The sequence below is a fragment of the Eschscholzia californica genome, unplaced genomic scaffold, assembly GCF_041429995.1.
Source record: "Eschscholzia californica isolate CP2 unplaced genomic scaffold, dmEscCali1.0.p SCAF_6, whole genome shotgun sequence".
Classification (NCBI taxonomy): Eukaryota; Viridiplantae; Streptophyta; class Magnoliopsida; order Ranunculales; family Papaveraceae; genus Eschscholzia; species Eschscholzia californica.
In genome coordinates, this window is record NW_028238483.1 from 32,611,717 (window position 1) to 32,627,079 (window position 15,363).

The 15,363-nt window shown below is 36.3% G+C and overlaps 2 protein-coding genes and 1 pseudogene across 3 annotated transcripts; all 3 read left to right on the plus strand.

Moving 5' to 3' along the window:
• Window positions 1–120: 120 nt before the first annotated feature.
• On the plus strand, window positions 121–1,549 carry LOC147533701 (E3 ubiquitin-protein ligase CIP8-like). Its single transcript, XM_086650060.1, has 2 exons — window positions 121–629; window positions 945–1,549. Exons 1-2 carry the CDS (start codon window positions 257–259, stop codon window positions 1,547–1,549), a joined length of 978 nt encoding a protein of 325 aa, XP_086506186.1. The 5' UTR covers window positions 121–256.
• A 965-nt stretch (window positions 1,550–2,514) lies between these two features.
• Window positions 2,515–9,030, plus strand: LOC147533702 (DEA(D/H)-box RNA helicase family protein). Its single transcript, XM_086650330.1, has 19 exons — window positions 2,515–3,064; window positions 3,163–3,342; window positions 3,430–3,498; window positions 3,791–3,897; window positions 4,031–4,109; window positions 4,325–4,498; window positions 4,977–5,125; window positions 5,345–5,440; window positions 5,811–5,913; window positions 6,209–6,271; window positions 6,479–6,540; window positions 6,694–6,790; window positions 6,987–7,105; window positions 7,187–7,229; window positions 7,416–7,517; window positions 7,959–8,060; window positions 8,151–8,234; window positions 8,335–8,600; window positions 8,694–9,030. The coding sequence occupies exons 1-19, from the start codon at window positions 2,804–2,806 to the stop codon at window positions 8,707–8,709; spliced, it is 2,172 nt and encodes a 723-aa protein (XP_086506456.1). The 5' UTR covers window positions 2,515–2,803; the 3' UTR covers window positions 8,710–9,030.
• A 1,736-nt stretch (window positions 9,031–10,766) lies between these two features.
• On the plus strand, window positions 10,767–13,842 carry LOC147533703 (subtilisin-like protease SBT1.6 pseudogene; annotated as a pseudogene). Its single transcript, XR_015228221.1, has one exon. The product of XR_015228221.1 is annotated as a subtilisin-like protease SBT1.6 pseudogene (transcript).
• The last annotated feature ends 1,521 nt before the right edge of the window (window positions 13,843–15,363 follow it).

The window sequence follows — 15,363 nt, forward strand, 5'->3', positions numbered from 1 at the left end:
TAGTGCCTATTCTCACCCCATAAGGCATAAGTTCATGAGGCACTGCGGCAGGGACTCGGGATAAATCCCAACACCAGCCAGGCCCATGGGGTTCCCGGGAGCAAACTGAGGTGTTTTAAAACAAGTGGAAACCGTTCGATCCTTCTTGATAAACGGTGATTTTCCGAAATTGATTACAATCAGTATTACTAACAGATTATATAAATCGAAAGAGGAAGCTCCTGCTATCTTCTGTCTGCAATTCCTAACCCTAACAATGGCGGAAACCCAACCTCAACAACAAACCTCATCAACATCTGAACCAGAACCCTTACAATACTGGTGTTATCACTGCAACAAAAGAGTTTGTATCCAAACCCTAGCAGAAAATCAACATGATATCATCTGTCAAGAGTGTAACAATGGATTTGTCGTTTCAATCACCACCACCACTGCTCCTCCTGATTGTGAAACGATAAATACCTTTATGTGTATAACTCGAATTGAGTTGAGTTATAGAGGAGATGATCGGGTGAAAGCCGAGAGGGATGAGCAGCTTGGATACCTCTCGGTTGAACCCGAGGGAGATGATGAGTGGCTCTCGGTTATAACCGAGGTTGGCAGCTTCAGACTCTCGGTTATGACCGAGAGTTGATGATGACACTACTCGGTTATAACCGAGTGGTAGTGATTGAGATACTCGGTTGAACCGAGAAGAAGAAGAAGATGATGATGGTGAGTTGATCGTGAGAGAGAGAGAGAGATAGGTAAATACCTTGTTTATTCACACTTACAACTTGTATATTACATTATGCATGGATCTCTTTATATAGGTTTACATTGGAGAAGTTTTAGAAATATAAAACTCACTAAACTTTATCTAATACAACAATCCTAATAGCATTAGGATTCCTAATTATACTAGGAATCCTTTTCCTAACTATGGACTAATCCACTCGGTTTAGCCGAGTGGAGTAGACTCTCTAACACTGATAATCCAATACCGGCTCCTCCGCCTAATACCCAGAATCAAGAATCCCCTATAGTTGAACTTCAACGATTAATGGCTCTACTGACTCACCTAGATGATTCCAACGGACCTGATAATCAAGCCGGAGAAGAAGAAGATCATTATGCTGCAAATTCATTCGAACAGATGATCAGGGCTTTCCAAACTGATTTACAAGCTCAGGCAATGGCGGTAATGGGGCACGTTGGAAATCCACGAGATTATCTTGATGAGGGAGGATACCAAACTTTTTTGCAGAATTCAATTGAGAGTGGTGCAAATTCAATAAAAGGAGCTCCACCTGCGTCGAAATCAGTGGTAATGGAATTACCCACTTTTGAAATCAAACCCTTTGAGATTAATAATTTACAGTGTGCAATTTGTAAAGAATTGATGAAAGTTGGTGAAGAAGCAAAGAAATTGCCTTGTGGCCATGACTACCATGGAGATTGCATTGTTCCTTGGTTAGGGTTGAGAAATTGTTGTCCTGTTTGTAGGTTTGAGCTTCCAACTGATGATCTTGAGTATGAGGAAGAGAAGAAGAAAAAGAAAAACAACTAGGTCTGGTGATGTTAATTTTTCAATTTGTTATTGATTTTTTTTTTAGATTAGGAGTAAAAAGAACAACTAGTATTCGATTTTTTTGGTCTCTCATCTTTTCATAATGGGTGTAGATAGTTTATATATCTGATGAAGATGTAAAGAGAGTTAAATTCAGTAATTTTACCAGCTTAATTCTTATGCATCTTCTCATTAAAGATTTATGAATATAGATTAAGGAGAGTTTACAAGTGTGATTATTTGTTTAAAAGTACATGAATGAATAATTAATACTACTTCGAATTCGATTTAGAGTTTGATTTTCTGACTAATTAAAATCATACCATGAGATAAAAACAAGGGTCTTTTCGTAATCATGTGGAACTCACCATACATTCAACCTCTCTCTCACCTAATTTTTTGAAGACATTTTTAAGTTGAGATGTTAACTAGTACAAAAAAATTTCAACAAAAAAAAAAAACTAGTACAAGAAAATTTAGTAGTTAACTAGTTAAGTTTTAAGATCAGTAGATATAAATTTGTTGAGATTAGGTTTATTTCTTTGATATACATAATAGAGAGGTATAATCCTCGCATATCTAATACTCGTAATAGTAAAGTATCGCATCCTCTCCTACTAGCAGCGTACCATCGCCAACTGCATGGTTTGAGTTACCCCATGAATATATCTCCTTTTTCACTAAACCATGGTTTGAGTTACCCTAGAAACAACGGGATCCAACTCCGTTTAGCAGCCCGATCGACAGCGAACAAGCTGATGTGGTCTCGCCACTACATGAACACACCTCATTTTCTAGTCTTAACAAATGGACCAGCGTCGCGGCTGGTACGCCACCCACAGACCTTTGATATAACAGGGCCTTTTTTTTTTTTTTTTGAAAAGTATAACAGGGTTTCATGAACAACTGTTCTGTTGGAAAATCAGATTGATTTATAAGCAGACACAAAGTATCATTAAAGCCCAGCCCACTATGAGCAATAATGGGCTTTCTAATGACTCTTACGCGAGTACGCGACCACGCCACGGTGTGTCGGTTCTTCCGTCTGATTTAGACCTAACGTCCCAACCGATATTTCGGTTTGTGAAAAAACGGCCATCTTCAACTCAAAGCCCTGTTAAACCCTTCCTCCCATAGAGGGAAATAATCTCCCCCAAAGCTCCCTCTCTTCTAAACAACAAGAGTAGCGGCAAACTACTCTTCCCTTTCCTTCCTCAGTTTCTCTCTCTAGGCTTCTCTCTCTAGATTTTAGTCATGGATGATGAGAAGTTTGTATTCGAAGATTCAAGTGCAGAAGAAGAAGAAATCGAAAACGAAGAAGAAGAAGAAAATAAAGCTAAACAATCTCCATGGGAGTTTGCTGCTTACTCTGAATCAGTTGCAGAAGAACACGCAAGAAGAAGCACTACTTCCATTGATGATAAGATCTCTAAAGTCCGTGAAGAACGCGTTCTTCCGCTCCCTGACCTAAGTGATGATGAAGATGAAGACTCTGATACCGAACCTACTAAACAAGTAACACATCCTTACATTAATGTTATTTCTTACTCTCTTTTGATTCTTACGATTTCCACTGAATTTAAATTGATGAAAAATTGTTTTCATTTGGTTAGGTTGATTTTGTTCCAGAAGAAGGTGAAGAAAAACCTAATTCCACAGTAACTAAGCAACCATTCTTTTCATCATCTGACGGAGCTTCTTTTCATGCGAATTCGTTCATGGAGCTTAATATTTCTCGTCCTTTACTTAGAGCTTGTGATGCTTTAGGTTACCACAAACCCACGCCAATCCAGGTTTTAGTCCTCTTTGAACATCTGTAAACCTTCTCCTCTTCTTTTCTTGTATATCTTTCTCCTGCTGATTTATGGTTGAATTGTTAGGCTGCTTGCATACCTTTAGCGTTAACTGGACGTGATATTTGTGGAAGTGCTATAACTGGTTCCGGAAAGGTAGTTCCGAAAGCCCATTTGCTTTTAATTTTGATTAGTAATTTTGTTACGACATTGATTAAGGGCTTTAAGGAAAACAAATTTGAAGCTAGGTACAACATTGAACTAGTGCTAACCCAGTTTGAATATCCCTTTATATTTCATCACTTGCATTAATTTTTCACTTGGTAGTTGGTATAAGAGTGATCCTAGTCCAATTGAATATAGTTAGACCTGAATTATGCTAAAATCTTGGAATTTTAATTCTCTAGCTTTGTTTGAATAACGCAAATGATGCCAATCTTTTGTGCAGACAGCTGCGTTCACTTTACCTGTGTTAGAGAGGTTACTGTTCCGACCTAAGCGTATGCATGCAATCAGGGTTTTGGTTCTTACTCCAACTCGAGAGTTGGCAGTACAGTAAGCTTTTTATTCATTTGTTGGGTTTTATAATTTCATTTCAACTTCCAAGTCTTTTTACTACATTGCACCTTTTATTTGGTTTCTTAAGCCGAGAAATAGCTGACTTTCTTTATCGCATTCTTTCTTTCAGGGTGCATAGTATGATTGAGAAACTTGCCCAGTTCACTGATATCAGATGTTGCCTGGTTGTTGGTGGACTTTCAACAAAGGTTTGATCATCTTGTTCCTTATACCTGCACAATTCGATATTCATTTTCAAGTTTTTGTTAAGCTGTTAGATTTATATATAACTTTTGTATTGATCCTTACTCATTTAAATTTACATGAATACTAGGCCGAATAATTCAACTGTTGCCTAGTTTGGGTCTTAGATTTTGTTTCATCCTGCTTTAGATTTTTCTGAATTGTTTCGTTATTTCTTCAGCCGCAAGAAGCAGCATTGAGGTCGATGCCTGATATTGTTGTGGCTACCCCAGGTCGTATGATAGATCATTTGCGCAATTCTATGTCTGTGGGTTTGGAAGAGCTTGCAGTCCTAATCCTTGATGAGGCAGATCGTCTTCTGGAACTTGGATTTAGTGATGAAATTCGTGAACTGGTACCTGATTAGTTACTTATATTTGTTTGTTTGTTTCATATTTTCGTGCTGAAATTCTGAATATACTTGATCAAAGTATCCTGCCTTCTGTTTTTTTGTCTGCCTTCCAATGTTCTCTGCTGAGTTTAATTTTAGTATATTAGTGTACACATGTATCTTATGCCTGAGTAAAAGTTGTCCACACTTAACAACTATATAGGCGAGTCTTCTTTTCTAGATTAATGTGTTATTCTGGAATCTGGGTTATGCATGCCAGGACACTGCAGATTAATTAACTTAATACATCCACTTATCCATTGCATGTTTCAGAACGTGGGTTCTTAGGAGTTCCTCATCTGCTAAATTTTTGGTTGTGTGGTTATAATATGTATTATAATCACAGAGTTAATTATGCAGACCACAATTGGGAAGCTTGGTTTGCATTTCACATTCTTGAAATATTTGATAGTTTATTTAATTGAAACACTCCATTTTGTAGGTCCGTGTCTGTCCTAAACGCAGACAAACTATGCTATTTTCTGCTACTATGACTGAACAAGTTGATGAGCTTATCAAGCTTTCTCTTAACAAACCTTTGCGCCTTTCAGCAGATCCATCTACAAAACGACCTGCATCACTGACTGAAGAGTAATCCCTTTATCCTTATAATCTACCAGTTTGTCTTGTTGTTATTCTTCTTAAAACAAACAAAGGCACTACTCAATATGGTTTCAGTAATCTAGAGATCTTTATTGCTCAGTCATATGCATGTTTCTACTATCATAATGCATTGATTAATGGAGACTGGTCATTCTTTCATGACATTTTTAGTGCTTTTAATCAAATACTCTTTGTGCTTCTCTACAGGGTTGTCAGGATACGCCGTATGCGTGAAGTTAATCAGGAGGCAGTTCTTCTTGCATTATGCTCTAAAACCTTCACAGCCGAAGTGATCATTTTCAGGTCTTCCTTATTACGAGACATTATAAAAGTGATTTTTTCCTATCAGCTTTGTTTTATGGATCAAATACTTGAATGATATTTCTTTGCAGTTGTTAATTGGTAGTTCCTTTATCTATCATCTTTAGGTTATCAACCACCAATTGTTCAATGAATTGTAAGGAGTGAAATCAGTTCAGATGGAATATAACTTTCAAAACTCAAGTGGAACTTAGTTTGAGTTTGGTCAGGAATTTGTAGTGTCGTATCATATTTGAAATGAGATGATGTGCTAAACTGCTAATTAGTATAATTATAAGGTCTAATTATTCTTGTTTTTCATTTTTCCAAAGTATTGAGCTACTTCATAATGATTTGATCTTTGGGCTGGCAGTGGAACAAAACAAGCTGCACATAGGTTGAAGATTTTATTTGGATTGTGTGGCCTTAAAGCTGCTGAGCTTCATGGAAATCTTACTCAAGTTCAGCGTCTTGATGTGAGTTTGGTTGCTAATATATATTTTGCGTTATTATTATTATTATTATTATTATTATTATTATTATTTACATCCACTCTCTGTATTACTTGAGTATGGGTTCTGGACATGATTGTGTGATTCAAACATGCATGCTTCCTTATTAGTAGCATTAGTGCACCTGAACGGCTGAACTTACTCTAAGTGATGTTGGTTTGTAGAAGTGGCTTGATCATATAACTTAAACCAAACTATTTGGTATAAGTTTCAGCTCCATTATTATGTTCATCTTGTTATTCACTTTGTATCTTTGCAGGCCTTGGAAGTATTCAGGAAACAGGAAGTTGATTTCCTAATTGCAACCGATGTTGCAGCTCGTGTAAGTAGGATATTTTTTGTATTTATTTCTTGGATTCTTTGATATATTGAATCATTTTGACCCAAGGAGACTAAATCTTATTGATGGACCTATGACTTTCTTACGGTATCAGCGAAATCTCAATTGGTCCATTTGTTTCAGAAAAAAATTTATATCGAGTCACTTCCTTCTAACTTCTAACATCTGTTTGTGGTTGTGATCGTGAAGGGACTTGACATTATCGGTGTTCAAACAGTTATAAACTTTGCATGCCCTCGAGATCTTACTAGGTAAATATTCGGTGATTTCTCTACTTACATAGCTAATATACCTTCAATGTATAATGATGGTTTCCTAAAGATATAGTGTCCGCACCTTTTAGTAAATTATGTTTTTTACAGTTACACTCTCTTTATAGTCTTAAATTCTCATTTTTCATGCAGCTATGTTCATCGAGTAGGTCGTACAGCAAGAGCTGGAAGAGAAGGATATGCTGTTACACTTGTTACTGATAATGACCGCTCTATCTTAAAAGCTATTGTAAGCAACTGATTTCCTCCCCTGTATGCCTGTGAAGACTTGTATTTCGCCTTCAAAATTTAGTAGTACTTTTCAAAACAAATTAGTATTACTTGAAATATTAAGCAGGAAACGTTCAGAGAACGATATTATGTTATCAGATTGTTACTGGCTTCTAAAGATGCTTGTATTGAAAAAATGTGACTTCGTGTAATAGGCTAAAAGAGCTGGTTCAAAGTTGAGAAGTCGTATAGTGTCAGAGCAATCAATAACCAAATGGTGCCAGATGATTGAGCAACTTGAAGACCAAGTCGCTGAGGTTCTTCAGGAAGAAAGGTCTGCACTTAATATTTCAAAGTTCCTCTACCTCATTATGGGACTCTATCATTCTTACTTATAATCAATAATTTCGTGCAGGGACGAGAGAGCCATAAGAAAGGCTGAAATGGAAGCAACAAAGGTTCGGACTTCTACTATGTCATCAACATATTCTTACTTAGAGATCACTTTTAGGGAAAATGTCTATAAGTTGGTTTCTAGCAGAATGTCCTCGTGGATAATATTATACTGAAGCTAATCTCTATTAGACGAAGTACTATTTCACTTGGTTTTGAAATTATAACATCAAGGTTTCTAAAATTTGCAGGCAGAAAATATGATTGCCCATAGGGATGAAATTTTTTCACGCCCAAAAAGAACCTGGTTTGCATCAGAAAGGGAGAAAACTCTTGCAGCTAATGCAGCACGGGTAACATCTTGCTTTCTTTTATGTATGAACGGTCCTGGTTATCACAATTACTAGTTTGTCCGCAGACAAACCTTATCTACAGTTATATAACATTATGACCTAAAAGAAATGATATTTGCTTCCAACTGTAAGACCTATTACTCCTTCCATTTCGAGCTATATATCCAGGATCTTATTTTAGTGTGTTAAGACCTGGAGAACGGCTCTCGTGAAATGCCAAAACAGACCTTCTCACTGAAGTTGTGGGCAATCGTTTTAACTATTACTCTTTTTGTATAGTTTTCTCCTCTCAATATATATTCATTGAAAATTTCAAAATAAAAATCCTTTTAACTATCATCAATTGGATTTCTTTAGAGGGTAATTGGACTACAGTTTATGGCAACACTATTTTCCCGTATTCGTCTGCTAAATGCTTAGTGTTTTTATGGTGATAATTAGAAGGCTTTAATGAACAATGAAAATGGACCCACTAAAGAGGTAGTTAGTGCTCAGCAAGCAGAAGATCTCAAATTGAAGGAGAAGAGAAAGCGAGAGCGTGAGGTAACTATGTACTCATATTCTGTCTTTTCCAAGTGGACTATCTGGCAATACCACTAATATGACTCTCTTCCTCTGGTGTTTATTAAACAGAAACATATGCCTAGGAAGAAGCGTAGAAGACTAGAAGCATCTCGAGAGATGTTAGAGGATGAAAAAGACGAGGAAGAGGACCAGGTTTATAACTTAATCCATAATATGTTATCTATAGTTGGTTTATTTGGAAACAAATGGGAAATAAGATAAACATATCAACTACGTGAATCTCATCTTGCAGGGGAGAGGAAACAAGGACAAGACAGGAAAATTACTAGTTGATGTGGCTTATCGACAAGCGAAAGCAGTAAAGGCCATTAAAAAAGCAAAAGATGCTGGCAAGTTTGTGAAAAAACCGGGGAAGACTCCTACAAAACGTCCCCAGAGATCTCAATCAAGGCCGGACGAGATGAAAGATCTATTCGAGAGTGACATGCAAGATCGTAAGCAGGGTAAAAGCATGAATGGAGCAATGAAGAAATCCAAATCTTTCAAGAGCAAATCAAGGTATGGTTGATATTACTATCACTAATAACGTGAGTGTTGTGGTAAATTGAAAAATAAGAATCCCTAATCATTCACATGAATCTTAAATTGCAGATATAAGCGCAAGTAGATAATGGTGGAGATTCGAGTTTGCTCGAGCAATCTATACATTCTTCAATAGTCAGAAAGCAGGTCTTCAAACTAAATCACTTCCCAAATCCAAATTAGTCTGCTCTTCAGTTTTGATGCTAATTTATTTTTCCAGTATCACTATACTATCAACTTATTAGGTTTTAATAGGAGAGTGATTAAAGCTATTTCCTTGTTTCTGTCAGAAGATTTAGGGGTTGCAAAAACCAACATTTTTCTTCTCTGTGCTGTATGATTAGTTTCATTAGTCAATACATGTAAACTATGATTAGAATTAAAATACCAAATTTCTACGAGTCTAGATATGCACTAATACATCTACCAAGATTTGCGAGGAAGGTATATCTTTTGTGTCGCAAGATTCTCATCCTACTTTAGACTCTGCCTCATTTAAATCTGAAATTGAAAGTTGGTAAGAACTATCTTTATTTATGAATGATCCAAAAGTAGATGGATAATAAAGCATTACTCTTACGGAATTTATGTATGTATATAAACCCATATCATGATTTGGTCGTAGTGAAAAAGTTGGTTAAATGATGTTATGCTAAAAAAAAAATTATACCAAAATTTCAATCTTTTTACGTTCTATTTGAGCAGCAATTGATTATGTTTAAGTCTGTTAGGTAAGAAGCATCATTTAAAAGGGTCATACCTCTTCTTTAAAATCGATTAGAAGTTCATATTTGTGCAAAAATTGTCGGTATTGTTCAAGTAGAAGAAAAGCCACGCCAATCTATTCCTCCAAAAGTTTTCTATCTTTACTTGTTTTGTGTTGTTGTTGTGGGGTTTATTGTGGGAACCAGTCTGGACCTTGACAAGAAAGTGAGTTCAATGAAGAAGAGATAACAGTAGTCCCCCCTATATGAGTCAAATTACTGGACACCACCACTCAGGCCATTTGAGACGACTCTCATCATCAATTATTTCTTGACCTGACCCATTTCTAAAACGAAAGTGATTGCTTGCTCTACATTTTGACTTCAACTGTTATGATTTGCTCAACAGATTCTCATCTAAATAACTAAGTGTTACGATAGGGCGGTTTATAAATGTGTCTGTGGTGAACTTTCTTTTATGAAGGGATAACATGAACTCGCATAGGCTGTTTATGTCCAAAATTTTGGCCTGCTATTACTAAAAACATCAATAAATAACGAATTCTACTTTTACCATGAATCGAACTTGTGATTTCCGAAATTTCAGAATAGATGTACCACCAACCGACTAGGCAAACAATTGTTATAGACTCTTATCATTTACATTTGTAAAATCAAAACAAGTTTGTGACAGTTTGTAAAATCAGGATGACCATTCAATATTTTAGGTGACTGGCTTTTAAAAAATAAAAATAATAATTTAGGTGACTGGTGGTGTGATGAGGTTAAATACTACTTGCAAGCTACTGACATCCAACGGCTATATATTTGGTCCACACTCTTTCTGATTTTCACATATTTTAATTTATTTTATATATAATGTAAGGGAACAGAAGACTCTTAACCCAAAACTCAAGAAAAAACACACATCAACTTTCTGTTCTCTAGTGTATGGATATACTTGCAACAAAAAAAAAGGGTGCATGGATATAGTTAAGTTACTAGTGTCCACAAATATCTAAGATTTTGTTTACCTAGATTTTAGATTTATTTTACTTTTTCATATCACGATGTAGTGTTATGCAACTATGATTCCGAAATCAGATATTGAGTTCAGGTCCGACAAAACCTAAAATAGTATATTATTATATTTAAAAAGCGAAGTATAACAGTCATTTGACTAGAGCTACATCAATATATTGTGTGAGTTCATAGTAACAAAATCATCACAAATAATTGATGGTATAGGATACTCTCCCAAATACTACTATTCAAGAGAATCAAGACAATAAAAAAACTTAACCTCTTTCTTTTTTTTGTTGAAATAAAACTTAACTTAAATGAATGAAAGATACTTCACAAGTCACGAATTATGTATTTCTTTCATTCTAACTGCCTCATGTTTTTATAACTCTAATTAGAAAATTGTGTCATTCATGCTAAGATTCATAACTCTTCCTATATTAATCTAAAATCCCTCTAATTCTGGTAAAATAAATATTTGGTGTTATTTAACTTGAAAAACGGGATCGGACTATAAGTCGAATAGTGACATTGCCGTCTCCCCTTGGACGGGTGAAGTGACAACTCCAACGGAAATCGGCCACATCAGTTTCTGGGTCTTGTGACATGCAATCCTGTCTCTTCCTACATAATTAATCCTTTGAAAGGTAAAAACAAGTCCAACAGGAAACTTTCCTACTCCGGCAGTGAAGATAATGATAACCTAACTAAAAATTACCAATTTATCTTCTTCTATTAAACCGTTAAGAACCTGAAGTCGAAATTATAAGATCACACTCCCTGAGTGAGCTTCTCATTTCTCACCAACAAACAAACTCTCTTTACTCCCCCTTCGTTAAACCCTAACTTTCATTCTCATTCATGGCTTCTTTTTCTTCTTCTTCAAACTCTCTTCTCTCTCTACTCCTCTTCACTCTCTTCTTTCTCTCTCTACAAATTACTCTATCAATTTCAAGTCCTCAAACCACTAAAACTTTCATTTTCAGAATCGACCAACACTCAAAACCTGCTATTTTCCCATCTCATTATAACTGGTACACTTCTTCTTTTACGGATTCTTCTAAAATCCTTCACGTTTACGATACAGTCTTTCATGGCTTCTCTGCTACTTTAACTAAATCTCAAGCAGATTCAATCAGCCAAAATCCTTCAGTTCTTGCTGTTTTTGAAGATCGTCGAAGAGAACTTCATACAACTCGTTCTCCTCAATTTCTAGGTCTTAGAAATCAACATGGTCTCTGGTCTGAATCAGATTACGGATCTGATATTATAATCGGTGTTTTAGATACCGGAATTTGGCCAGAACGACGAAGTTTCTCAGATCAGAATCTAAGTCCGGTACCTTCTCGTTGGAAAGGTATTTGTCAATCTGGTGATAGATTTACCTCAACAAATTGTAATCGGAAGATAATCGGAGCTAGGTTTTTCGTTAATGGACATGAAGCTTCTTCTTCTTCTTCTTTAGTAAATCAATCGATCGAATTCAGATCTCCGAGAGACGCCGACGGTCATGGAACTCATACAGCTTCAACTGCTGCTGGCCGATACACATTCAAAGCGAGTATGGCTGGTTACGCATCTGGAATTGCTAAAGGAGTTGCTCCGAAAGCTAAAATCGCCGTTTACAAGGTTTGTTGGAAGAACTCTGGTTGTTACGATTCTGATATTCTTGCTGGCTTTGATTCTGCTGTTTCTGATGGAGTTGATGTTATTTCTATCTCAATCGGTGGTGGAGAAGGAATTTCATCTCCATATTATCTAGATCCAATTGCTATTGGTTCTTATGGTGCTGTTTCTAATGGAGTTTTTGTATCTTCATCCGCCGGAAACGATGGACCTACCGGAATGACTGTAACAAACGTTGCTCCATGGATTACATCAGTCGGAGCTGGAACAATTGATCGGAATTTTCCTGCTAATGTAATTCTTGGTAACGGAAAACAACTTTCCGGTGTATCTCTTTACGCCGGAAAACCTTTATCAAAAGGAAATTTCTCTATTGTTTATCCTGGTAGTTCAGGTTTACTTTCTGATTCACTTTGTATGGAGAATTCATTAGATCCAGTAATGGTGAAAGGGAAAATTGTTGTTTGCGATAGAGGAAGTAACCCTAGGGTTGCTAAAGGTTTAGTAGTGAAGAAAGCTGGTGGAATTGGAATGATTCTTGCTAATGGTATCTCAAATGGTGAAGGTTTAGTTGGTGATGCTCATTTAATTCCAGCTTGTGCTGTTGGTTCTAATGAAGGTGATGAAATTAAAGCTTACATTTCATCTTCATCTTCTCCAACAGCAACTATTGAATTTCTTGGAACTGTAATTGGGATTAAACCAGCTCCAATTGTTGCTTCTTTCTCTGGTAGAGGACCAAATGGATTAACCCCAGAAATTCTAAAACCTGATTTGATTGCTCCAGGTGTTAATATTTTAGCTGCTTGGACTGATTCAATTGGTCCAACTGGTTTAGATTCCGATCATCGGAAATCAGAATTCAACATTCTTTCAGGTACATCAATGGCTTGTCCACATGTTAGTGGTGCTGCTGCTCTTCTTAAATCTGCTCATCCTCAATGGTCTCCTGCTATGATTCGATCCGCCATGATGACTAGTGCGAGCAACAACGATAATCGATTTCAACCCATGACTGATGAATCAACTGGAAAATCATCAAATTCATTTGATTTTGGTTCTGGGCATTTAAATCTTGATCTAGCAATGGATCCTGGATTGGTTTATGATATTACAAATGAAGATTATGTTAACTTCTTATGCTCAATTGGGTATGATCCTAAAACAATCCAAGTCATTACTAAAACACCAGTGAATTGTTCATCAACAAGCAAATCAAGAACAGAGAATCTGAATTACCCATCGATTTCAGCAGTTTTTTCGAATTCAGATTCAGGGGTAACAACAAAGTCATTTATTAGAACCGTGATTAATGTTGGTGATGATGTTAATTCAATTTATGAACCCAAAATTGAATCACCAAAAGGGGTTACTGTGAAGGTGAAACCAACAAGACTAGTTTTTTCACAGAAAGTGAAGAAATTGAGTTATGTTGTGTTTGTGACGGTTGATGGTGGGAATTTGGTAATGGATGATTCGGGTGGGTTGTTCGGGTATTTGTCATGGGTTGATGATGGGAAGAAACATGTGGTTCGGAGCCCCATTGTTGTTTCACAAATAAGTCCATTGTGAGGAGAGAGATCCAACTGTTGTAATCAAATCAAGTAGAAAGTGATCGGTTCTAGGTTAAGGGTCAAAGGGTGGATGTGAATTTGTAGGGCCCAAGACCAAGAGTAGCATTCTCGCTGCGCGTATTTATGCAACTAGGTGGAGTGGGTAAATGTTTGGCCGTTTGGGTGTGATTTTATTCTCTTGGGAAAAGAGAGAGAGAGAGAGATAAAGAGGGAGGAGGTCGTTGTTGTGTTTAGTGTTAGATTTACATGCTGTCTGTTGGAATAGATTACAGTTTGTATTTTATAGCCGTTACAGTCTCATATTTTGTCTAGGGGAGCGGCTAAAAACAAGCCCGGAAACTGTTTTCTTCTTTTCTTTTTAGTCTCTTCTTCTTCTTCTTCCTATCATCATCATCACATATTTGTTTTTTTTTTTAACTCATCCTCAATCTACAATGACCAATCATTATAAATACTCTTGGAGACTCCACTAGCGGAATGGTTCCGACTCGGAGCAATTCGAGACCTTAAGCAAATTTTCGGACTAACCAGTCTGAAACCCAAAACAAGGGTTCAGACTGGTCTGGATCCAAACCTTGCTTTCAATTTCAGAGCGGTCAATCCGCGCCCTGGTGCCAATGGATGTTTGGGATAAAAAGAAATTGACCTTAGTCAATCTCTTCTCTTGGTGTGCTAACAACAATTTTCAAGTACTTTTAGCTACTCCTTTTGTTTAAATTTTAATATTTTATTCGTGACCTAAACCAGACGAACAAGACGGACCATATGTTACATTTAAGTATACATATCTCTAAATATCAGGAGAAACACTTCCATTTACGAGGCACGTCTATAGGCGCTCATTTTTACTCTTAGTCTGTCTCACCCTTAGTGCCGTTTTTACTCTTAGTCTGTCTCACTCAGTCACTCTTACTGCCCTCATATTAGAGAGAATTTATGTGCATTCAGTTGATTGTTATGTTGAATGACCAATTTTAGATTCAAAATTTGGTTATCAGGATATAGAGAAAATTCATTAATTGACTTAATACTTACTGCTATAAAGTTCAAAAATTACTTACTATAATCTCATTTAAGTCAAATTTAGGATGTGAAAATGCATTAGTTGATACAATAGTGAATTCGTAGTCGGGGTGACAATTATAATGACCCGTGACAACCTGAAAATAATTGGGATGATCTAGTCTTTTGGGCTTTTGCAGAAACAAAAAATTAAAATATATAGTTTTTCTCCTTTTGAGTCATTCATAATTGGCTTTGACTCGTTTTACTTTCTAATGTTGGCTTATGTTTGGGGGGAACGAATGGAGGGGAGAGTGATGGACATGACTATTTGTTTTATTTATTTTTGATGAAATACATGACTATTTGTTTGATCAAGTAAATAATCAAAGCTAATTAAAATAGTTTTCATGCTTCTCACCCAATTCATGCCCTACCAACTTAATCACAATAATGATTTCACCCAAAACACATCGCAATAATGAATACTATTAGCTCACTTATTTCTTATTTGCAAATTTGGTTCCAATATATTTTTCAGTTAAGCTCGTTACACGAAGACCATTAGCAAAACGTTTTCATAGAAACAGGTGGATTATATGGGTGGTATCGACAGTTCAAATGTGTTTCCAGGGTACATTTTCTGTTGTTGATGGTGAATTGTCGTGATGTGGTATTGGGAGGCCACAGTAAATTTACCTAATTTGGTCACATTGAAGACTGTCTTGATCTTTGTTGTTTAAATTAATACAACATATTGTAGAAATTCACGATAATGTGATAATTAGAGAGAGATGAACATAAATAAAG

Excerpts from the sequence above, each read along its gene's own strand:
- LOC147533702 (XM_086650330.1), top strand. The coding sequence starts at position 2,804 with ATGGATGATGAGAAGTTTGTATTCGAAGATTCAAGTGCAGAAGAAGAA. Across the intron at positions 3,898-4,030 it reads ACTCGAGAGTTGGCAGTACA|GGTGCATAGTATGATTGAGA; the intron begins GTAAGCTTTTTA and ends TCTTTCTTTCAG. Across the intron at positions 5,126-5,344 it reads CCTGCATCACTGACTGAAGA|GGTTGTCAGGATACGCCGTA; the intron begins GTAATCCCTTTA and ends GCTTCTCTACAG.
- LOC147533701 (XM_086650060.1), top strand. The coding sequence starts at position 257 with ATGGCGGAAACCCAACCTCAACAACAAACCTCATCAACATCTGAACCA. Across the intron at positions 630-944 it reads ACTCTCGGTTATGACCGAGA|CCGAGTGGAGTAGACTCTCT; the intron begins GTTGATGATGAC and ends CACTCGGTTTAG.